At 45.9% G+C, this 25,005-nt stretch overlaps 1 protein-coding gene across 1 annotated transcript in view; it reads right to left on the reverse strand.

Moving 5' to 3' along the window:
• Nucleotides 1-22,311, reverse strand: part of LOC137430000 (scavenger receptor cysteine-rich domain-containing protein DMBT1-like) — a 134,862-nt gene extending 112,551 nt beyond the window's left edge. Inside the window, exons 1-2 of the mRNA XM_078781051.1 lie at nt 22,277-22,311; nt 7,245-7,556 (exon numbers count right to left, since the gene is read on the reverse strand). Coding sequence (XP_078637177.1) covers nt 7,245-7,556; nt 22,277-22,298 — 334 coding nt within the window. The 5' untranslated portion in view covers nt 22,299-22,311. The remainder of the gene's footprint in view (nt 1-7,244; nt 7,557-22,276) is intronic.
• Between the last annotated feature and the right edge of the window lie 2,694 nt (nt 22,312-25,005).

Genomic DNA, 25,005 nt, shown 5'->3' on the forward strand with positions numbered 1-25,005 from the left:
TCTTCATCGCTCCGACCAACCTGCGGAGCATATCCCGAGATGACGTTCACCAAGAGCTTTCCAATCATCATTTTTACCATCATCAACCTATCACTCACTCTAGTCACACTCACCACACTGTCTACAAACTCCTCAGAAAACAGGACACCAACACCGTTCACGCCCTCCAAGCACCCTTGCCACACAAACTTGTATTTCTGTCCCTGCCTACCCTTCACCATTCTCACACCACTTCCCTTCCATCTCGTCTCTTGCACACAACAAATGTCCACTCTTCTTCTGACCAATACTTCCACCACTTCTCCTGATCTCCCTGTCATTGTCCCTACATTCCATGTCCCAAACCTCAGAAACCGATCTCCACTTCGGGCTGTACCCTGCCCACATGTAGTTGTAATTGTCATGGTTCTCTTTTTGAGGCAATGTTTTTTTTTATGGCCGGATGCCCTTCCTGACGGCAACCCTCTTAGTCGCCTCCTACGACACGCAGGGATACGGCGTACCTATTCTTATCCAGGGTACACACTGGGAAACGTTTAAAACATGGAAATCCTGGGGGGGGGGGGGGGGAGATCACCGCTGCGGTTTAAACATATTTAAATAAATATTTCAACAAAACCAAGAAAACAATCTGGGAAAAGTCTCTAAGTGAGAACGTGGATTTGAGAAAGCAGGAGCAGAGGTGAAAGAACAAACGAGAATATAGGGGGCGGGGCACAAGTCGAGACGAGGAGGCCGCACGAGACACCAGGCCGCACGAGGCCCGGACAAAGAAACGACTAATTACACACAAATTTGCAACAACTACAAAACCAAAACCAAATAGAAACACACAATAACACATACACAACAAAATACGCAGCGGAAATTTGACAAAGAAACGAACGGGAAAACACTCAAACTTTGATGCCGTGGAGAGATCAAAGCAAGCCCCGTCGCTCGAGGGACCGGAAGCGGAGGTCCTCACTGTCCGCTGTCCACTGTTAGTTGTAAGTCGTAATGTAAGTTGAGCCCAGGTGTGACGCTCACTTAAACCACTGGGCGGTGTCTATAAGACCTCGGGACGTCCGCGACTCGTGGCCACTCCTGCGACTCCTGCGACTTAATACAATGACATGTAGAATTGAATGGTGCGTACCCACTTATATTCTAGGCTTGCTTGCATTGACTGATATATCCAATCTTTCTCATATGATGCCTTGATCCTGACATATATGTTGCATGGTGTATGTTACAGGATGATGTTACGATCTAATTGAAATTAAAACCTATCTATGGGACGAGTTGTGGATTTGGTTGATTTCACAACACTTAATTTCAATTATGATCTTCGGAAATGGCGGGACACGAGTCTTGCGATGGCCGGCTGAACACAGATCACAGACGAGCGTTCCCGACATTCTCCGCGCTCCTGCGAGGCCCACCTCGGAGAAGAAGGACCGGCGGAGGACCCGTCGAGCTAGCTCCAGCACTACTCTCGCCGCCGGTCTGCGTCAAAAGGACCGGATGCGATGGGGACCTCGCAAGCCTTTTGCGGGACCGCGTCGTCAAAACGCAAACTGCTCTCCTGCGGCCCGAACGCCGGAGCAGGCATGACGGACTCCGGCAAAACGCCTGGAGAACGATGCTACTGGGCAACGTCCTGCAGCCGAAACCCCGTCGGAACGACGGACCCGCTTGGAGCCGACGGCCCGACCGACTAGATTTGCGTGCCTCGGCCCGAGATGAGATTCCCACGCGAGTGATCACGACTCCCATGTCGGCCATGCCTCTACACGGCCGGCACACTCCGACCACTCGCTACTCGGTGGAATCGCCTCCTCCGCTCGGATCGCGCACTGCTCGTCGGGATCACGCCGAGCCTCACACGGCCGGCTCACCCTGACCACTCGCTTCTCGGTGGACCCACCTCCTCCGCGCGAATCGCGCACTGCGTCGGAATCACGTCGTGCCTCACACGGCCGGCTCGCTCCGACCACTCGCTACTCGGTGGGGTCGTGCCTCACACGGCCGGCTCGCTCCGACCACTCGCTACTCGGTGGGATCCCCTCCTCCGCGCGGATCGCGCACTGCTCGTCGGGATCACCCCTTGCCTCACACGGCCGGCTCACCCTGACCACTCGCTTCTCGGTGGACCCACCTCCTCCGCGCGAATCGCGCACTGCTCGTCGGAATCACGCCGTGCCTCACACGGCCGGCTCACTCCGGCTGCTCGGTGGAATCAAATCCTTCACGCGAATCCCCTCGCTGCTCGGTGGAACCACCTCCTCAATCACCTCCCCGCGCGAATCGCGCGCGCTGCACCCGTCGCGTGCACTACTCTGTGAGTGAGGCCTACGATTCCGATCGCACGTCGGAATCACCTCCTCCCACGCGAAGCCACGCTGCGCCCAACGCGGGCACCAATCTGCGAGGCCGGCGATTCTGATCGCGGCTCGTCGAAATCCTACCTACATGTGGCTACTCAACGAAGCCGGCGAACTCCGCTGCCCGGAATCGCCTCAATGGAGGCTCGCTTGGCACCATGCGAGGACTCGCCGCAGCACGGATGAGTTTCTAAGGGCTGCACGGAATCGCCTCAATGGAGGCTCGCTTGGCACCATGCGAGGACTCGCCGCAGCACGGATGAGTTTCTAAGGACGTCGAGCGGGACCTTCATAGCCTTTCACGACACTCGGGCTTATGCTTATGTGATGTGATCGTATATCATGTGATGATCGTATACCATGTGTATTCTACCTATCATAGCCTTTCACGACACTCGGGCTTCTGCTTATGATAGATGATCGTATACCATGTGTATTCTACCTATCATAGCCTTTCACGACACTCGGGCTTCTGCTTATGATAGATGTTCGTATACCATGTGTATTCTCTATGAATGAGACTGAAACTCCGGACAAAACACGGCCCGAAAGCTAAACAAACGAGACGCTACTGCAGGTCGTGCAGACTATCGCTGCCAAAGCATGCTCGCCCTCTCGACTCTCGACTCGGCGTGCTCGCCCTCTCGACTCGGCGAAGCCGCACTGGTTCATCGGGCCGAGCTCACCTTTCGGTTTCCCTCGTACGCGGTGCGCCCTAGATAATACTTTTCGCTCGTCGGCCGGGTTCGTATTCCGTACACCGATATCGAGCTCGCTCGAATGCTGCTGCCCAATGGACGCGAGACTTTAGACGCGGTGCGCCCTAGATAATACTTTCGCTCGTCGGCCGGGTTCGTATTCCGTACACCGATCTCGAGCTCGCTTTAGATTTCTGAGTGCTACTTTACTCCGTCTGGGGATACTGCTCAGCTGGAACTCGCCGTCAAACCCCGCACGCGCCCGAACCAATTGATGACGTCATCGACTGTATCACGCGTTTGCTTTACAGCGCCATTTACTGTTTCCCGCGCTTGCGTCATCAGAGTTCGTCTACCTGGGTACCTCTACAGATAGCAGTAATACTCAATCTGACCGCCCCTGCCCGAAGTGCGTGTCATAACATGGCGGCCTTCAAGGGCGACTATCCAACTTCGCGGACTTCTGCCGTTAATCGATACGGCACGGGGCATTTGGGGGGCACGGTGACCCCATGACACGGTGACTGAGCGTTGCGCCCGACTCCCTCGTCTCCTGAGCAAGCCACGTGGGCACCGGCCCGCCGGATCGCCCTTGACTCGGGGCTTGTTGCTTCTAGGACGGTGCTTCTAGGTCGGCCTCCTGGCTCGCCTCCACACATTTCGAGACTGTGAGGCGCCTCGCCGGCCGCTGCCTGATGCGTTCCCTTTGACCCAGACTGTGAAGGTCGCTCGACTTCGGTGCGCGATGCGCGGCTGATATCTCGCACTTCACGACGGGGGGGGGGGAGGGGGGGGGGTGGATGAGTGAGGGGGTGCGATGATGGTCCGTCCATCCGGGCCATCCTCTTGGCTGTCGATCCATCCTTCCGGGCCATTCTCTTGGCTGTCGATCCATCCATCCGGGCCATTCTCTTGGATGTCGATCCATCCATCCATCCGGGCCATTCTCTTGGATGTCGATCCATCCATCCATCCATCCGGGCCATTCTCTTGGATGTCGATCCATCCATCCATCCGGGCCATTCTCTGGATGTCGATCCATCCGGGACGTTCTCTTGGATGTCGATCCATCCGGGACGTTCTCTTGGATGTCGATCATGTCGATCCATCCGGGCCATCCTCTTGGATGTCGATCCATCCATCCGGGACGTTTTCCATTTTCTCTCCGGGACGGTAGCCGGTATAGCCGATCTTCTCCGATCCTCTGCGCGCTGTGCTGCGGGTCAGGAGATTCTGCGCGCTTCGCTGGGAAGGCGCATTTCGGTCGTCTTGTGTTGGGCGTCGTCGACCATGCCGGTCGTTCGGGCAGCCTACGGAGGGCCCTCGTGGCAAACGTGGCTTGAACCTATTTGCCGGAGCTTGTAATCCGTACACTACCTATTTGCCGGAGCTTGTAATCCGTACACTCGTGGCACACGTTTTGCTTGAACCTATTTGCCGGAGCTTGTAATCCGTACGCGCTGCCGTCAGAGAGCGCTCGAGTCTCGTGATAACGAAACGGGGGACTCCGGGGTATCGCATAACTCTCGTTATGGCTCTCGTCGGTTCTCTCCCTCGGCACTTCCATGCCATGGATCTCATGAGGATCGACCATGTACCCTTGGGAGCCAAGGCAGGTACAGACCTACTGTAATGGACTTACTGTAATGGCCTCCTGACATGTAATCTTACTTACTGTTACAGCTTACTGTAAAGAGGACTACTGATTTACACATCGTCCACATCGACACATCTTCCCGTAATGTGTTGCCTTGCGACGAATAGACATGGCTTACTGATTTACATATCTTCCACATCGACACATCTGCCTGAAATGCGTTGCATTGCGACGAATGGACATTCGCTCTTCGACAAGGTACACCTTATGTAATGCGGTGCATATCGCAAAGGTACACCTTATCCAGCACATAGGCCTGTGAGACTCGACTATTGCTACTCCACAGGCTCATCGTCTGCCAGTATCGGACATGTTTGCTAACCAGGCTATGAGTGCGCCTAGAGAACATCTGCCGTCCCTCCCTTCGCCTGATACACCCCTGCCTGAAGCGGTAAGGGCACTGAGGTGCTCCTCCGACGCCTGCCTCCAGCGGCTACTCCGAAGCAAGGGACTCCGGATTTGGGGACGTCGTACCCGGTAGTCTCCGAACCTGTGCTGGCAGGGTAATTCGCCACACTGACCTCTATGGATGGACCGACTGACCTGTACTACTGATAATGGATTAGTTTCGTATAGCGCTTTCCAGGAAGCCCTAAAGACGCTTTGACAGTGAGCGAAACATAACACAATGGCGCAAAGACAAGAATCAATAGGGATATTTCTTTGACACCCTAATTATGATATCATGACTTCCTCTACCCATCAATGCTGACGCGCGCTCGCTTCCTGCCTAGTGGCAGCATAGTTCTAACGGCGGGGAGAATGTGGTGAAAATGTAAGTTGTTAGTTGTAAGTTGTTAGTTGTAAATCGTAATGTAAGTTGAGCCCAGGTGTGACGCTCACTTAAACCACTGGGCGGTGTCTATAAGACCTCGGGACGTCCGCGACTCGTGGCCACTCCTGCGACTCCTGCGACTTAATACAATGACATGTAGAATTGAATGGTGCGTACCCACTTATATTCTAGGCTTGCTTGCATTGACTGATATATCCAATCTTTCTCATATGATGCCTTGATCCTGACATATATGTTGCATGGTGTATGTTACAGGATGATGTTACGATCTAATTGAAATTAAAACCTATCTATGGGACGAGTTGTGGATTTGGTTGATTTCACAACAATGGCAATATGGAGAATACAAATCAATAATTTGGTCAAAAGGTCAATGGTCAGTGTCACATAAATTGTCAATTTTCAACAAATTGACATGACATTTTGAGCATTTGCATATTGGGTCACTGAATTGGTTAGAAGCTGATTGTCTTTCAAGAAGAAACGGTCAAAGGTCAAGTTTGCACCTTGGGGCAATGAAGCCTATTGCTTTTGAGGTCAAGAGGTCAATGCCACCTAAAATCATAAGTTTTTATTTATTTGTTTGGCTGTTTTTGTCATGTTCCGCATACAAAATAACAATAAGAAGTCTGAATACAAAGCGGACGCACACAGTCTTTTCAGCGGATGCTTGCAGTTTCAGATGCTTTTTGGTTGCAGTTGTCTTCACCACAACGAGTTTTCCATGGAAAATGAGTTGTTTTTCTAAACCGCAATTTGCTGAAATTTAGTTTCCTATTTCGGAACGTACATTTTCACATGTGTCAGAACGACTGTCGCCTCAGGTCAAGTTGAATAAGCCAAACGTTTTAAGACAGAAATGGCAGCCTTTTTCCTCCAAGAGGATACTTTCTTTCATCATTTTTGAAAGCTGTAAAAACAGCAATAATCAAAGGAAAAAAACCTCTTTCACAACAAAGACTTACCGACTGAATATGATGCAGAGTTTTGTCTTCCTTCACAAAGTAGAATCTAAAGCGATGAAACTTTCACTTACGAAGACAGATGAGCTATTCTAATGGATATCTAATGAATAGACCACTAGACTCTTTCACAGTAATCTTTGGTTTTGAAATTCTTCACTGAGATAAAGATTTTCAGTCAACATCAGAAATCTTCAACTTCAGCAATCAAAAAGGCATTTGAAATGGCATGATCTTTTCCAATAATATTTCTTGTGGTGGGTCTCTATGGTCATCCGAAGCGGCTGTCAATGTGACCTCCCCTCTCCAGGATTTAAAAAAAAAAATTCAACCACTTGATCAGATAACTCTTCATTCTTGCTGTGTAAAACCTCCATATCAGATTTCAGATAGTTGCCTTCACAGAGGAAAATAGCTTCAGCAACTAAAGTGGAATTGTACAAGTGATAAGATAAGATGTGTACTATGAAGGATGTTGAGGGAATATAATTATACAATAATTTTCCAACAAGATGGCACGTAGTTCATCAAGGTTACTGATTGAATTCTCATCATTACAGATGTTATTTTTCTTTTCAACAATGATATTGATTTTTCACCTGAGAACACGTTATTCACAGTTACATAAATTGTTATTAATGCAGACAGAGAATTATCTGAGATATATATATTTTATCTTTTCTGGAAGTTATTGTGATTAAACAATTATTTTCGGAAAAGTAAAAAAAAAGTTTGAAATTCTTCTCTTTCTGTAAAACCACGTACCTTGGCAAATAACAGACGCATCTTCACCATGCCCACAATTGTGAGAGTACCAACCCCGTTGTGAACAATCTAAAAGGTAATATTCTGAACCAGTACATTGCACATCATCCATCAATATGGAACCAGTTCCTCGTCCAAATGATGCACAACATGGGGAAGATCTGGCAGATCCACAACCAAGTTGACGACACACCACATGTGCATCTGTTATACTCCAGGAATCATCACAGACAGTGCCCCAGGCTCCCTGGTAGAACACCTCCACACGACCCTCACATCGACCAGTTCCTCCAACCAAACGGACAGAATTTGCTGGAAAATGAAACAAGAAAAATATATTTCCATGTGCTTACATGTGATTTGCCAGTATGAATGATCACTGTATGATATTATATCAAAAAACAAATCATAATCGATCAGGCAAAACATTATATATTTTGTGATGTTTAATGTAACTTTAGATCTCTGTAGAAAAGAAAATAAGCATCTGATGTTATCCTTGTGTGGGGTTAGAAAGATGGAGCAGTCCACCCACATCAAACCCATCCTCCACCATCGTGACTGATGTTTCGAGCTGAGCCGCATTTCGGTTAAAGACGTTGAAATGACGATGCAACTGGAATTTTAGGGCGACATTACAATTGTGCAAATAACCTTGATGTGATTCGATCACGGTCATTCACGAGAATGCTCCCGTGTAATTACATCAGAAAATCTGCTTTGGACAAACCCTACCATTTACCAAGAGATGGCACGATAGATTGGAGGTATGCACACTCGCCTCTAAGCTGTATATACCCTGGATTTGAAACTCGACCCAGCTATAAATTGTGATACAGGTGTTTCGCTTCAATGTGTGCACCATCCTTCGGATGGACATCACAATTTACGTACCATCTAATCGCAGTAGTTGGTGGACGTTAAAGTTCCCATGGTGATCTTTGAGAAGAGTAGTGAGTTATTGTTGGCATCCTGAACTAATTACAAATTCCTGCATGAACTGTGAGTAGCAAGGCTTCTGGTAGTCTTGGCCACTCATTGACATCCAGGGAAAATGTTTGCTTCCTCAATGTGTGCTTGCGGTCTGATTCAACATCTCCCACACAATAAACACATCTACATTCAAAGGTTTTCTGTATGTGCATATCAAATAACGTTATAGGAAATGAATGGCAACCATGAAGGTGTACATTTGGCGGTCATGCATTTAGTTATGCCTTATCTAATTATAGTTTGCATTTAAAAGTGGTTGCTTTATAAAAAGGATTTAAGCTTTCTATGTTCCCTCTTGCTTCGAACTATGCTTTACTGTCCTTTACTTTACTTTACTGTTCTTTACTGTGGCAAGGATTGTAGAAAGATAGTGAAACTGCTTGCTCTGTTAAACCCCCTCGTGAAAACACGTCTTTTTGTCCTTGACCAAAAGCCAGCATGAGAAGGTGCTCTTTCTCCTGCATCTTTCCCTTGGCTCTTGCCAAAGAAGATAGGGTCTCGGTGGGAGGTATCTAGCCCGTTTTCCTTTGTCCGCGCTCATTTTCCAGTGGAGATTTTTTGTATATTTTTGTGTATATAAAGAAACTCTGGGTTGCCAATTTTCCAGGAGTGTCTGGAGTTGTGCTGTTCAAATGAATTGTATAACTCTTACACCCTCCACAGCGCTGTGTTATTGGTTCATTAATAAATGCTTGTTATCCCTTGAACTCAAGGTGTGGAACATGGTTCTATTCCCGAGAATTTGGTGTCAGAAGTGGGGTCCAACTCTGAGCGATATTTGGGAGGCAGACCCTGTGGAGACTACGCGGAGAGGCTGGCCAGCACTGATTTGATTAAGGTGAGCTTTCATGCTGAGGGGTCATTCTAAATTGAGCTCCGTTCACTCACCCAGGCTGTCTGTCTCCCATGTCGTCGCTCCGTGCTTGGATCACGAACAAAATTGGAATCTGGTGTGTAAGTGCAGGCCTATTTGGCTCGGGGTAACGAGTTGTCTATTGATCTACCAAGGAATGGGGGTCAGTTAGCAGAAAGGGGGGACTTCTTGGTAAAGCCAAGAACTTCCCAGGCAGGGCAGTCTAGAGACAAGATGGAGTTGATGGGGTTGATAGTAACCAGAGAAAGTATTGGCTGCGGGCTAACGAAGGAGACCCAAGGAATATGGCCAGGATAAGTAATAAGTTCAGTTAAGTTAAGAAGGGAGAACCCCTTCAGGGAAACCCCGGCGTAAGTGATGAGTAATAAGTACAGGAATACCCCGGCATGGGTTAAGTTAGACAAGTTAGAAGCGAGTTAGCGCCGAGGGAAGGACCGGATTGGGGAAATATCGGCGCGGTAAACCAAAAGGCAGGATTTTTCGGTGGATGGCCTCGGGGCGCTTCCTTGCGCCTTGTACGCATCATGACCTGCTTCTTGCGAATGGGGGTAGTGCTGCCGTGCGCCGGGAGTGACCGCCTGGGCGCATGGACGGGAAAATGTTCCGTGCACATTAATTAACGGTTTGTGGGGTTTTAGGTGAGAGCAAGTGCTCCGCACTTCAATTGAAGATCATTAGAGGTGGCTTATGTTGGCGGGAGATCCTGGACGGACCAGTTGGTTGTTGTTTGGGTACATCGGGTGTGTGCATTTGCAATGTGGAGCTCTTGCAGAGGCAAGTTGTATTTTTTAAGATGACATCTGTTTTAATTTGCTTTGGGATTGATTGATTTTGGGATTTGACTTGGGAGGATGACAGGCTGAGTCGCTGTCGGCGTGGTTGAGGTGTGGCTGGCACCTCGTGTGGTTCATCAAATGGTTGCAGTTGTAATGTGGAGCCAGTCTGTCTGTCTGTCCATCTGTCTGGATGCGGAGCTCTTGGAGAGACAGGATGGGCTGGGGTTGACCAAGCAAGTGTTGGAGTTGTGGGATGGAGACGTCTGTTAGGCGGGCTAGAGGATTCTTTTGATGGGTGATCTGCCAAGAATGACATGTGGTGCTGGGGGTCATGACCTCACCACGGAGGAGGAATAGGGGTTATGGGTTCACCCCTGTGACCATATGGATGTGTCTGACTGCGCTTGCAGGTATGGATCAAGGAGGAGGAGCGGTGTCTGTTATGGACCTGCGGTGGTGTCTGCGGTGTTAGGACGTTGGGGGTACGTTTATCTGTCTGTCTGTCTGTCTGTGAGCAGGATGTCTCAGGAGGGTGTGGACGGATTGGTATGCAATTTGGTAGGGCTAGGCATTGTGTGATGGCTGGTTACATCATTTGCAATTTTGAGGGGCTTGTGGGGCTTGTGGCTCGCCATTGTCTGTCTGCCAGTTATGGTGGGCAGAGGGAAGAGGGAGTAATGATGCTCTGGCCTCCTGCTTGGCAGAAGGTAATTGTGGTTATTGCTGGTTTCACCCCTGTCCAAAATTGAGCTCTCGGGAGCTGAAGTGTGAAATATGGTGACGTTGTCTTGTGGACAATTTGTGAGTGGCTAGACAGACGCGCCTGGAAGGGGAAATTGTATTCATAACTCATGTGGGTTGTGTCTGAAGGAAAGGTTCGGGAGGAAGTGTGAAGAAGGTCGTGGAAAGTGCAAAGATGATAAAGGAAAGTCGAATCAGATGGATTATTTGTCAATGACAGGTGACTTTGTTGGGATTTGTTGAGAAGGAAGGGGAAAGGGTTGTAAAAAGTTGATGGTAAAGGCAGGGAAGAAGGGAAAGTTGTTGTGGAATGTTGGTTTAGTGATAAGAAAGTGATAAAGGTGGTTAGCTTACACTGGGGAAGGTGCGCCAACGAATGGAAAGTTGTGAATTGTATTTAACAAAATTGTGTTACATTGCTACACGCAGATTGACCCCAATCGACGAGGTGGTTGGGGACTGGTGCAGATTGGATCACGGCTCTGCAGACCAGGTGAACAGAACACCAGGTACGTTGGGATCACATCAATTGAATTATTGCTCATAAGGGGAAGTGATAGAGCAAAATGAAGAAGATTGTCATGGGGACCGCAAGGCTAACCCCTGCTCTTGCAGGGAAATGGCCTTGGGATGCTAGTTGTTGTTGTTGGGTGACTCTAGGCTCTAGAACCTAGGACAAAGTGCAGGAAAAGGGAATATTTTTCCAGTGGTTTATACTGGTGCGAAATTCGCTTGACTAGGAAAAAATGTCCAAGTATTGATAGGATAACAGTGAAGTTTTGAAGGGGAGAATACCGATTATTTCCATTGACCGATTATGGTTGGGGGGGGGGGGGGCTAGGAATTTGATCATGGTGTGTGTAAGAAAGTATTTTTCAGGATGGACGATGAAGAAACCGCCGACGGAAGACCATGATCTTGACCGCCGAGGCCGTCGACCTGAACGAGCCCCTGGGCGATGCCGATGTGACCGGCGCATCTGAAGACTGTTGATTTATTGTGATGATTTTGTTGTAAATCCCCTGCGGAAATTGGCTAATCTATATTATAATAGCCGTAGATGATTCTGTCTGTCTGTCTGTTGGGCGTCTGTCCGGGGTGTGGCTTACTCGGTTTGCAGAGTAGCTCCACCCATAGCTCCACCCATTCTGGGAGTGGCTTCATATAATTATAAACAAATATCCACCATTTTATTAACTCGCATAGCTTTGAGGCCTGTTTTGTAGGCCCGTGGTGTCTTGCTCTCTCTCCCAGTTTTATTTCAAATCAAATTCGATATATCATTTCATTTTTCACAGTCGCTAACATAGTTTTAGACTCGGTTGAAAAAAAACGGGAAGAAAATCCAATGAAAGTTGCCGTTTATAGAACAAAATGAATTCTCAAACGCCTGTAACTTCAAGGCCATTGAGTCTCTCTCACGCCTTTATCTCCAATCTAACTCACCATATGATTTCATTTTTATCAATGGTTTTAGACTCGGTGTCAGCAATAATTGAGAACATTCCACACACGCGGGAAAATGCAGAGATATATTTTTTAAAATCGCGTCATGGTGTATCATACACCGCCCAACATGACACCGACGGCAACGTGTCGATACATATTAAAAATTCGATATATCATTTCATTTTTCACAGTCGCTAACATAGTTTTCGACTCGGTTGAAAAAAAACGGGAAGAAAATCCGATGAAAGTTGCCGTTTATAGAACGAAATGAATTCTCAAAGGCCTGTAACTTCAAGGCCATTGAGTCTCTCACGCCTTTATCTCCAATCTAACTCACCATATGATTTCAGTTTTATCGATGGTTTTGGACTCGGTGTCAGCAATAATTGAGAACATTCCACACACGCGGGAAAATGCAGAGATATATTTTTAAAAATCGCATCATGGTGTATCATACACCGCCCAACATGACACCGACGGCAACGTGTCGATATATATTAAAAATTCGCTTTTGCTTTTCCGTTAAGATATATTACTTTTTCGTTTGATGACAGTCGTCACAAAAACGTCAACAATGATGCCGACATATATTTCTTCGTTTTTATTTCATTCAACATTATTAGCCGGAAGTAAAATATGTTTCAGGAAATTACCGAGAGATATTTCTTCCTTTTTTTAAATTAGTTATGTGCACATACACTTTAAATAGGTTTATTTGAAATCTTTAATTTTCCACAATATAATTTACTTGCCATTTATCATTTGATGATTACGAGACAAATTCCTCTTGAGGATCGTGACAATTCATGCGCTGCGTGGAAACTTCTATTTCCAAAATGAATGAGACGATCGATGAAGAACGCAGACTTGAACAGGATGTAGCAAGAAACCGAATGAGACGGGCGAACGAGTCCATCGACGAACGTCAATGCAAACTTGCGGGGTCACCCGTGGGAATCCCACGGGCATGGACGTGTGTGACATTTTGACATATTGAGTTAGATGCTGCACATTCCTTTTTACAAAAGGGTTACTGGCAAGTCATCAGATCCAGAAATGGTGTAATGAACACAATTTATTTACGCGCAAGCAAGAAGGGCCGATTTCCGATTCCGACGGGCCGACGGGCGAGACGGGCCGATTTGGAGCAAGAAAAAGAACGAGATGGGAGAAAAACGAGAGAAACGAGACGGGGAAAGCCGATTGGACAGGCGAGTGAGGAGCGATTGGAGGCGAGTGAGGAACGATTGGAGAAGAGAGTGAGGAGTGATTGGAGGGGAGTGTGAGGCGTGATTGGAGAGGAGTGTGAGGCGCGATTGGAGAGGAGTGTGAGGCACGATTGGAGAGGAGTGTGAGGCGCGATTGGAGAGGTGTGTGAGGCATGATTGGAGAGGAGTGTGAGGTGCGATTGGAGAGGAGTGTGAGGCGCGTTTGGAGAGGAGTGTGAGGCGCGATTGGAGAGGAGTGATTGGAGGGGAGTGTGAGGCGCGATTGGAGAGGAGTGTGAGGCGCGATTGGAGAGGAGTGTGAGGCGCGATTGGAGAGGAGTGTGAGGCGCGATTGGAGAGGAGTGTGAGGCGCGATTGGAGAGGAGTGTGAGGCGCGATTGGAGAGGAGTGTGAGGCGCGATTGGAGAGGTGTGTGAGGGATTGGAGAGGAGAGGAGTGTGAGGGATTGGAGAGGTGAGGGATTGGAAAGGAGAGGAATGTGAGGGATTGGAGAGGAGAGGACTGCTAGGTGGAGAGAGGAGAGTGTCAGGTGGAGACAGGAGAGTGTCAGGTGGAGAGGAGTGAGGGGTCACATATTATGTGAAATAAATAAATTGTGTTCATCACACCATTTCTGGATCTGATGACTTGCCAGTAACCATTTTGTAAAAATGAATGTGCAGCATCTAACTCAATATGTCAAAATGTCACACACATCCATGCCCGTGGGATTCCCACGGGTGACCCCGCTAGTGCTTCTTATGTTTTATAAGTACACAGCTGCACATCTCCGCTTGATCCGACTATGGATCTGACTGCGACGCTGGGTCTGGCTGCCAAAGGACCTGACACTGATACTCTGGATCCACAAGCTGATTATGCGTCCATGAACGACTTTGACACAAAAGGAAGTTTCTCTCTTTACTTTGAATTGAAATGCTCTGTACTCTGACCAGGAACACGTGACACAAGATATTAATTACATTATGTATTCCTCAGAACAACAGCATGGACGTCGATTAACTTCGAAGATCTGCAAGGACCGCGTCTGTGCGAGGACGGGGAGTCCTTTGATTGGGGGGAATTTCAGCTGCACCTACGCCGCTGCAAGGGTGGGTTGGGAGACCCCCCGGGCAACGTCCCCGGCCGGACCAGGCGCCTTCGTTGCGGATCTAAAACGTTAATAGATCTTCATGTTCTGGACCTTCATGTTCCAAACACGCACAACATGACACACCTTTCAAGCGTGCATGCAGGGTGCTTTGTGTGCGTGGCATGCCCTTGGGAGGACACACATATAACACTCAATAATGCCCGATGTGGCCACATATAACACTATTCTCTTTTGTTTGCGAATAAAGCCCGATGTGGTCTTGTCTCTGTGATACGTAGTCTCGGTAGAGACAAAATGGGGTTATGTCGCTCATCCATTTAGTTATGCCTTATCTAATTATAGTTTGCATTTAAAAGTGGTTGCTTTATAAAAAGGATTAAGCTTTCTATGTTCCCTCTTGCTTCGAACTATGCTTTACTGTCCTTTACTTTACTGTTCTTTACTGTGGCAAGGAATGTAGAAAGATAGTGAAACTGCTTGCTCTGTTAGACCCCCTCGTGAAAACACGTCTTTTTGTCCTTGACCAAAAGCCAGCATGAGAAGGTGCTCTTTCTCCCGCATCTTTCCCTTGGCTCATGCCAAAGAAGATAGGGTCTCGGTGGGAGGTATCTAGCCCGTTTTCCTTTGTCCGCGCTCATTTTTCAGCGGAGATTTTTTGTATATTTTTGTGTATATAAAGAAATTCTGGGTTGCCAATTTTCCAGGAGTGTCTGGAGTTGTGCGGTTCAAATGAATTGTATAACTCTTACACCCTCCACAGCGCTGTGTTATTGGTTCATAAATAAATGCTTGTTATGCCTTGAACTCAAGGTGTGGAACATGGTTCAATTCCGGAGACATTTACAGAACAGAGCAACAGCAACAACAACAACAACAAGCCAGTTGATTATGGAAATTAACTTCTATATACAAAGAGGCACCCACCTATCTTGAAGGAAACCTGCAGCAAGAGGACATAGACCAGCATACCATGTGACCCTGGACCTAAAAGTATCCCGTAATCTATCCCGTAACATCAATATAATTTTATTTATTTTGTATAATGGGTATCTATATAATAATAGCGTAAGGACTCGACTTTGTTATCCCTTTTACGCCGCACCCAGTGACCCGATGCCCACGGCACTAATGGATTTACGATCTACGAACCACGCTCTTTGTTTATCACGTACAGCCATACTCGAAAAATTTGAATTAGCCGACGTTGGGGCCCAAAAGCATCCGATTAACTGCCGATACGACGCCATCTTACGACGCCATTGTATTGGCGTCTGCTGGGCGAAGGCGAAGCAAGCCATCCGCTGATTGGACAGGCGAAGGCGAAAGCAAGCCGTCCACTGAGTGGACAATCCAGAGCATGCATTTGTGCCGGTGTCAGCGATCGTTGTTCATATACGCACTCTTCATTCTCATCTTTCTTCCTAGCTCTTACTCAGACAAGCAAATCCTCTATGCCATCCATAATGGTACACTCTATCCATACACCACATCCTCCCTTCCGTGGATGTTCCACGGGTTTTGGCTAGTAATAACTAAAACGTGTGTGTGATGGCAGTTCCACCAAAATATCCTGAGCATAGTGAGAGGAAGAATATTTCCCACAGTAATGCAGCTTCATTGATATTGGAAAGAAGTTGCTAACTTTTATTCAAAGCATCACAATTCATGTCATACATTGAACTTGGGCAATACTGAGATTGAAATTTTACTTCATGCTTTATCTTGCTTGAAATTCAGGAATGTTCATTTGTTTGAAGTAGTTTGCTGTGTTCTCTTGTGGAACAAAAGATTGTCTTTGGTATCTAAAAATAATGTTTTTATCCTTATTCATCCTTTCCATGTGATGTTGACCAATCCAGTAAATGGGGTGGGTAAAGACTACCATCTCCATCACATCACACTGACACAAGAGGTGCAAGTGTCTAATACTCTAAACTATGGATTGCAGATTTATTGCCGTTTCATTCTGCTGGATTGGTTTTGTGGGAATCCTGAAATATGTTCACCTGACTATGATATCATAGCTGACTGCAGTGTGTGAAGGGTTTGCTTTTGTTACGAAAATGGATTTGGGGTGAAAGAGGGGGGTTGATTATTTCGTTATTTCACACTCGATGTTTAAATAAATCTCCCTTAATAATCCAAATTACTGCTGGCAGGATTGTTTGCTCATAGAGACTCCTGTCTCCCTGTCAAACCTGGTTTTGTCCTCCCTTTTTATTCTTCTTCTTCACATGCTCTATGATTGTGTCCTCTCCTTCATGCTCAGGATGTTCTGTAAGCCTTTTTCTTCTTCCCCGTGGTGTGCTTTCCTTTTACTCCCTCTCTTTATGTCTTTCAGGCCATGTGGCCAGAAAGTTGGTGACTGGGAATGCCTGGCAGTCAGCACATGGCATCATTATGGCCTCAGCCATCGGCAGGAGGGTTCAAGTGGCTGGCTGCAGCGTGGCCAATGTTACGGCATCTATGACACGGTGCATACAGCTTATGCAAGACATTCCCCAGAGATGTGTAGGAAGATGAGCAAGGGCCAAACAGCCAAGTGAGGTAGTACGCCTGTCCTTTGGACTTCGCAGTGCGAAGAAAATCGAGTGCAGTACAACCCAGCACAATCAAGTACAAGCCAGTACAAGCTGAATGAATAAAAGGAGCTGACAATTATGTACGTGCCTTCCTGCGCCACTCGAATGGACGGGCCACCAAAACTCCCCCACCTTTCAGGGGCGGATCCAGGGGGGGGGGGTGCAGGGAGTGCGCACCCCCCCTTCGATCCAGGATGAGGGTGCAGGGGGTGCACACCCACCCCCACCCCCCCCCCTCCCCCTCTGGATTTTTGATGAATTATAAGTTATGAATATCCTGGAACAGCCCTCGTGTCCAGATGATTTTGAACAAGGAACGTTCCAGGCAGATTACCAACGCTCAGAGGTTTTGAATAACTTTTGCTTTATTATAAAACACTCCAAGTGCGACGGTAAAAAACCATACTTTCATCTATCTATAATTCCAGTAATCTCTGTGTGTGTGTCGTCTGTGTGTGTGTGTGTCTGTGACCGCTGTTTCTCGACAACCACGGGTCCGATATACTTGAAACTTGCCAGGTATATTGCTGGGGACCCGAGGATGTGCCTTTTCAAGGTTTCATATTAATCGGACAAGTAGTTAGCGAGCTATGGCGATTTAGCCGTTCGCCGTTCGATTTGGCTTTACGAATGGACCAAACCATTTCATGTAAATAGAGGGGGGGGGGGTTCTGTGGTCGTTACTGGCTTTGCGAATGGACCAAACCATTTCATGTAAATAGAGGGGGGGGATATAATTTTAGATATATATATAGTACGGGCATGCCCTAGTCACATAAATCCACCGTCCAAAGCGAAATAATCAGCAGCAGCCACTCCAGCGGATATGGCTTGAAGGTAATGCCATGCCGATGACGCAACACATGGGTGGAGCATGAATTGAATATGTGATGAGGAAAACATGGGTGGAGCATGATATGCATGATGCAAACATGGGCGGAGCATAAATATACAGCATTACATTGAAACTCGTTTACAGCGGGGCACAATTATAATGGTTGCAGTACAGTTTGCGCAGAATTGAAATTTCTCTTCATGTTTGTGTTAATTTATTCGTGTGTGTACAGGATCGATGCTCATGTGCTATGTCGACGAGTTCATTAAATCGCTCGAAGTGGGGTACGTTCACAATAGTACAATCCTATTATCAACACCCCTCGTCGAGCACGTTAGTGGACTCGTCCATCCAATAATGCATTGCTGAGCGCTGAGGAAACTGGTCAATGCGGTCTGCAGAGGTATCATATCGGCAAACATCGGATCACTTACTTTGTCTTAAGAAAAAGGTCAAAACGAGTGAGTGTCATGGAAGATCCAAAAAAAAGGAAGATTACGGACTTCTTTTCATCCATCACTGCGACAGACCATACTATAACAACAGATGAGGCACAACACCCACTGGGTAGGCCTGCAGCAGCACCAGCAACTGAAGCCCAACCCGAGGTACGAGTACGCCGTAATGAAGCAACCACATCTTCCGATCCCCTTGGCAATACAAACACTCTTAAAGTGAGTGATGCAACAAACGACAAATCAGTGCCTGTGTTGGAAGGCAAACAGGCCCCGCCAGCTTATGATGTCGGTGATATTGTGGCCGATAATGTTCGTATTGAGTCGCTTCCGGGTGACGAGAAAATCAAGTGCTTAAACGAGCATCACTGCCCACAACATTTTGATTCCCTGTGTGTTCAACGGATCAACCGTAAGGGACAAAATGGTTCATATGTGCTGAATTTTTGCAGAGAGTGGCTCGATCGTTACAAATGGTTGGCTTACAGTTCTGTACTTGGAGGTGGGATGTGTAAGTTTTGTGTTATGTTCCCTCCAAAAAATGATCAAATTAAGTCAGGGGTGCTAGTTCGATCACCCTTAACCAACCTACGGAAAGCAACTGGTACAGATGGTGCACTGGCGACACACGATTCACTGAACTACCATAAACAAGCTATGCTTGCTGCTAATGATTTGATGGAAAGTGTCCGAAATCCGACCCACAGAATATCATATTTGATTTCCGAGCAGAACAAATTGAACTATGAAAAAAATCTACACATCCTCCGACAAATTGTCGGTGTGGTGCTGCCCTGCGGTCCGCAGAACATAGCACTCAGGGGACATCGAGACGACAATTCGCTGAAATGTGATGATATCTCAAACAAAGGAAATTTTCTCACCATTTTGAGTCACATTGCTGAAAACGATGAGATCTGACAGGAGCATCTGCTGAGTGGCAACAAGAATGCCCGCTGTACCTCTAAGACCATCCAGAACGAAGTGATAGAGATCATTGGTAGCCAGATTAGAGATGGACTGATCAAGTGTTTGAAGGAGGGAGGATTTTTCACCATCATAGGTGATGAGGTAACGGAGCTTCATTCCAACCATGAAATTCTCAGTATTTAGCTCCGGTTCCTCGACACCCTGGCCTCACAACCTTCAGTTAAAGAAGTATTCTTTGATTTCGTAGAGCTAGAGAGAACTACTGGGGAAGCTATAGGAAAGGCCATCATAGATTGTTTATTCAGAAGAGGTGTGGACATCAGTAAGGCAAGAGGGCAAAGCTATGACGGTGCATCATCAATGGCGTCATCCAGAATCGGAACTCAAGCGCAGATTAAAGCTGTCCAGCCTTTGGCGCTCCACACTCACTGCAACAGTCATGTGCTACATTTGTCTATCGCAGCAGCGTGTAGACTATCCATGGTTCGCAATATGATTGATACCATTAATGAGCTTTATAGATTTTTCAAGAACTCACCCAAGAGCCAACAGTACCTTGAAAAGACCTTATCTGAGCAAGAAGAGGAAACCTCAGCAAAAAAACTGAAAGGTCTGTGCAAGACGAGGTGGGTGGAGACACATACTTGTTACGAGACAGTCAAAGAGTTATATCCGTTTGTCTGTATTTGTTTGGACAGGATTGTAAATCCCGACGGTGATGAGAATTCCTGGGGGTGGGACCGTGATAGCCGCGTGTCTGCACCGGGAATTCTGAGTTCACTGACGTCTTTTCAGTTTGTTGTTGTATTCATTTCAGTGAAGAACAGCCTACATACTTTAAAAGGTCTTGCCCACAAGCTGCAACGCAACGGTATGGATGTGCTGGAGGCATACTCTATGATTGACGACAAGAAGGACGCGCTCACTCAACTACGGTCAAATGCAGAAACTGAATTCTCTCTGTGGTTCGATTACGCCAAGGCCATGATATAATCTGTAGGAGGTGATGTCACAATGCCGAGAGTTGTAAAACGACAAATCCATCGTCTGAACACTGCCGCCAATACTCCCTTGCTGTTCTACCTCAGAAACATGTGCATTCCATTTCTCGACCACCTCAGCCAGGAAATGGACACCCGATTCTGTGCTGAAAATCGCGAAGGTAGTGATCTGTTTCTGCTGATGCCATCCGCAATAATCGCCGATACCTGCGACATTCCAGCCCGACATCAGAAGCTGTTGCGTTGGAAAAACGACATGGAACATCCAGCAGGACTGATAAATGAGCTTAGAGACTGGCAGATGTTTTGGAGAAGGAAGCCCAACAACACGCTTCCAAACACATTCATGGATTGTTTCTGCACAGGAGATGGAGACGAATTTCCATCCATCAAAGTCCTACTCCATATTGGATGCACCCTCCCTGTAGGCTCCTGTGAAGCCGAACGCTCATTTTCTTGCCTGCGTCGTCTGAAGACCGACATAAGATATTCCATGGGAGAAAATCGGATGGCATCTCTGGCCCTCATGAACATACACCATATCCCCACATGATGTATGTGACATTTTCATTCAAAAACACAAGCGCCGTCTATTCCAAAATAGCATAATTTACGATGAATAAAATAATTCACATTCCGCTGTCCTATCGCTATCCTATCTTTTGTGGGGAGAACCCCCTACCTTGAGCTTCACAACCTTGCCGCATGGCGATGCCGGGCTTTGCCCAGCACACAGTCTGTCATCGCCATCATTTCACACTATGGGAGTGCACAGGTCTTTTATAACGACAAGTGAGCCCGTTGGTCCAAATGGACCAAATTTTCATCGCCTTTCATGGCCTTGCAGCATACCTGCCTGCTATAGTGCTTGAGTTGGAATAAATGCTTTGTAAAATATTATCATTGTTTTTGTTACTTATTTAGTAATGAGAATGGCATGCCATGGAAGGACCTATTAAGCTGCTCCATACACGTTAACATGGCATGCATTTAGAAACATGGGAATTCTTCTGGATTCTTTGTAATTAATTAGCCTAATTAACTCAGGAGATCATAACAATCATTTCGCGAGGACTACACAAATCAGAAAGCTCCAGTAGAACTACACAAAAAACATGCCGCACGCATGCACACCACACACACCACACACACCACACACACCACACACACCACACACACACCACACACACACACACACACACACCTACAAAATTCATCAATTTATAGCAGAAGGAACAGCTGAGCAAGTCGTTTCACCAGTTCCTCTATCTGACCATTAGTCATCGCGAATCTGTCGAACTGTTGTACCAGGGAAGAACACAAGGAACTGCAGAAACTTCCAAGAACGCACGAAATGCCGTTTCTGACGATCAATTTTTTAAAATTTCCTGGGGGAGAACCCCCAGACCCCCCTGTGCCCCCCCCCCCCCCCAGCGCTATAGCTTCAAGCACCCCCCCCTCCCCCCCATCTTGAAATTCCTGGATTCGCCCCTGCCTTTGGCACACTTTGGTTTGTCTTGTGTGTTCCTGGCTGGATCAATGCCATAACACTAGTCTCAGGTTCAGCGCGCGTTTTTGTACTCCTTTAATTAAGTGGGTTCTGTCGTAGTCATCACAGTTGCTCCCCAGCTGACCATATAATTAATGTGTGGCACCTTTTAAAGAAACAATGGCACATTTTAAAACAGATGATGTTTGTATGCCAAAAACATGAAAATAATCTGTATTCAAACAGCAGTTTCACAGTGTATATCCTCTCACTGTATCTCAGCGATGATACAACGAGCAGGCTAATTTGCCCACCAAATGCTGCTCTCAATTATTCGTGTTCTTCAGGACAAGATGATTAAGTTGAAGAAGAAAAGCCAGGTTTGTTCTATTTAACATTTCATTGATTACATACAAAAGGAGATCAGATATAGCAATTCATCAATAAATTTTCTCAAAATAACATTTCACAAAATATAATCTATTTTAAAACCTGTTATGACAATTTAAACGATTCATTTAATGACTTCTTTCATGAAAGTTTTTTTTACTCACACTAAGGTTAGATCCAAAGCACAAAGATTACCTTCAGGAGGTGTTGGTGTCATTATGTCCCACCAAACATCTGTGTTACCCGACAAAGAGACAAAATTACACATTTTAAAGGTTTGTTGTACATGTTTATGCATTGTTCCAGATACACTTGTTCCAATGATTCTACATAAACCAAGCAATATATAATCCGATTTAAGACTTGTTATGACAATTTCAATGATTCATCTCGTAACTTATTTCATGAAATAAGTTTTTTACTCACACTAAGGTTTGATACAAAGCCAAAAGATTACCTTCAGTGGGTGTTGGTGTCGTACCGTTGACCGAAACATTATCTGTGTTACCTGACAAAGAGACAAAATAACAAATATAAAAGGTTTGTTGGACATTTTTTATGATTCACAATTATCCGACATATTTAATCCAATGATTCTACACAAACCAAGCATTTCTCAAACTCATGTGATATGCAGGGTTACTTGTGGAGCAGATTGTACAACTTGCATCAGATTTACATTGCATTTCTCTTCATAACATCGAGTTCTTCATGAAAATGTGAAAGGTATTTTTCCAAACAGTAGTTTGCTGATATTTTGTTTACTATTTTGCAACATGAATTTTTACGATCATGGAAAGATAAGAATATCCGATAAAAAATATCTCAGGTCAAAATATCACTTTGATCAAGACAAAAGTTATTAGACAAAATGGAAGTCTTTGTCTTCCAAGAGCAGATACTTTCTTTGAGCATTTTTATAAACTGGAAAAATAACAATAATTAAAGTGAAAACCTCTTTCACAACAATGACTTACAGACTGAACAAGATGTAGAGTTTTGTCTTCCTTTATAATTTAGAATCTAAAGCGATGAAGCTTTTACTTTACTAGGGCATGCCCGTACGTGGGTGCAATGCCCGTACGTGGGTACGTGGGTACGTCGGTGCGCGTACGGTGACAATCCCCCCCCCCCCTCTATTTACATGAAATGGTTTGGTCCATGAAATGTTTTGGTCCATTCGCAACGCCAAAGCGAACGGCGAACGGCTTGCGAGTACAGTGACAATCCCCCCCCCTCTATTTACATGAAATGGTTTGGTCCATTCGCAACGACCACAGAACCCCCCCCCCCCCCTCTATTTACATGAAATGGTTTGGTTCATTCGCAACGCCAAAGCGAACGGCGAACGGCTAAATCGCCATAGCTCGGTAACTACTTGTCCGATTAATTTCAAACCTTGAAAAGGCACATCCTCGGGTCCCCAGCAATATACCTGGCAAGTTTAAAGTATATCGGACCCGTGGTTGTCGAGAAACAGCGGTCACAGACATACAAACATACAAACAAACAAACATACAAACATACACACAGAGATTAATGGAATTATAGATAGATAAGATAGATGAGCTATTTTAATAGATGTCTAAATCAAAGAGCATAAGACCCTTTAATGATAATCTTTTGGTGAGGATTTCCATCGCTTTGCTGAAAGTCTTCCATCAACATCAGAAATCATCAACGTCCACAATCAGAGGCATTTTAAATGGCAAAACCTTTCCCAATAATATTCGTAGTGATGGATCTCGGTGGTCCACTGAAGTGTTGTCCATGGGACCTTTCTTCTCTTTGATTAAAACATAATTCAACCAATTGATCAGATAATTCTTCATTCCACATTCACTGTGGAGTTCCCTCTCAAGTGGCAGATGTACCATTGCAGCATCACTTTCTGAGGATTTGGAAATCATTGGAATTTTCACATGAACAAGAAGGAGTTTGACAATCAACCTCAACAAAGCATACAACGTGAACCTATTTCCCAGGTATGATCTATTCAACAAATTATGTTTCTTCTGATGTGATGAACTTTCGCAGCATTCCAAAATTTGTTTCTAAAAATTTTGTTTGCAAATCAAGAGTAAAGTTACCCAGGAATAGCATGTTTCCATGTTTGAGAGATATCCAATCTGAAGGTACACAAGCCCATTTTGCAAATTGAGCAATTTATTTGACACTTCAAAGATACTCACAATGAACAAGCTCATAGTGTGGAGTAGAATGTCTTTCTGAATACAGTTCTGATTTGTGAACATAAGTATGGACAACACAACTCAGTTTCACAGGAGGAATGGGACAAAACTCGATTGCTGGTACTTCCGTTTATCAAGTATCAGATGGTGTTACTTTGAGAAAGGGTAGGCTCAAGGTAAGATCAGATATGAACATTGCACAAACTAAATTAATTCCTATTTTGCTGAAATGGTGAAGTTCATGAAAGGTTCCACTTGGTAGGTGGTCGGTGTCTCGGAATGTGATCCTCGTCATTGTTTATCAACTATTACAAATGCATTGAGACACGTTTGGAAAATATTTTTACAACCTGTTGATTGGATACACTGTATTTGTGAGATTAATTTTTTTATTCATTGTTGAACATATATGTATACAGTATATACAGTGCATTCAGAAAGTATTGTCGCACGATCCCTTCGGTTAATACCGGGGCTCGCGGATGACCGAACAGCTTTACTTGAGGTGACGATCAAATACGGTTTTGGCTATAAAAGTGCGGGAGGAGGAATTAAGAAGAAGAGGCGGCAAGCGCGTACCTGTAGCGATCCGACTGCAGCTCCGATCCTGCAGGGGATTAACTCAAACGAACACAAGATTTTGAAGGGAAAAGAAAATAATACAAGAGTTTATTTTACAATGAATAGTGGGACAGGAAAATACGCGCCGGTAATAAAATGTCCTAATCGGGA

Source organism: Myxine glutinosa, chromosome 6 (genome assembly GCF_964187855.1).
Source record: "Myxine glutinosa chromosome 6, kmMyxGlut1.1, whole genome shotgun sequence".
Taxonomy (NCBI): Eukaryota; Metazoa; Chordata; class Myxini; order Myxiniformes; family Myxinidae; genus Myxine; species Myxine glutinosa.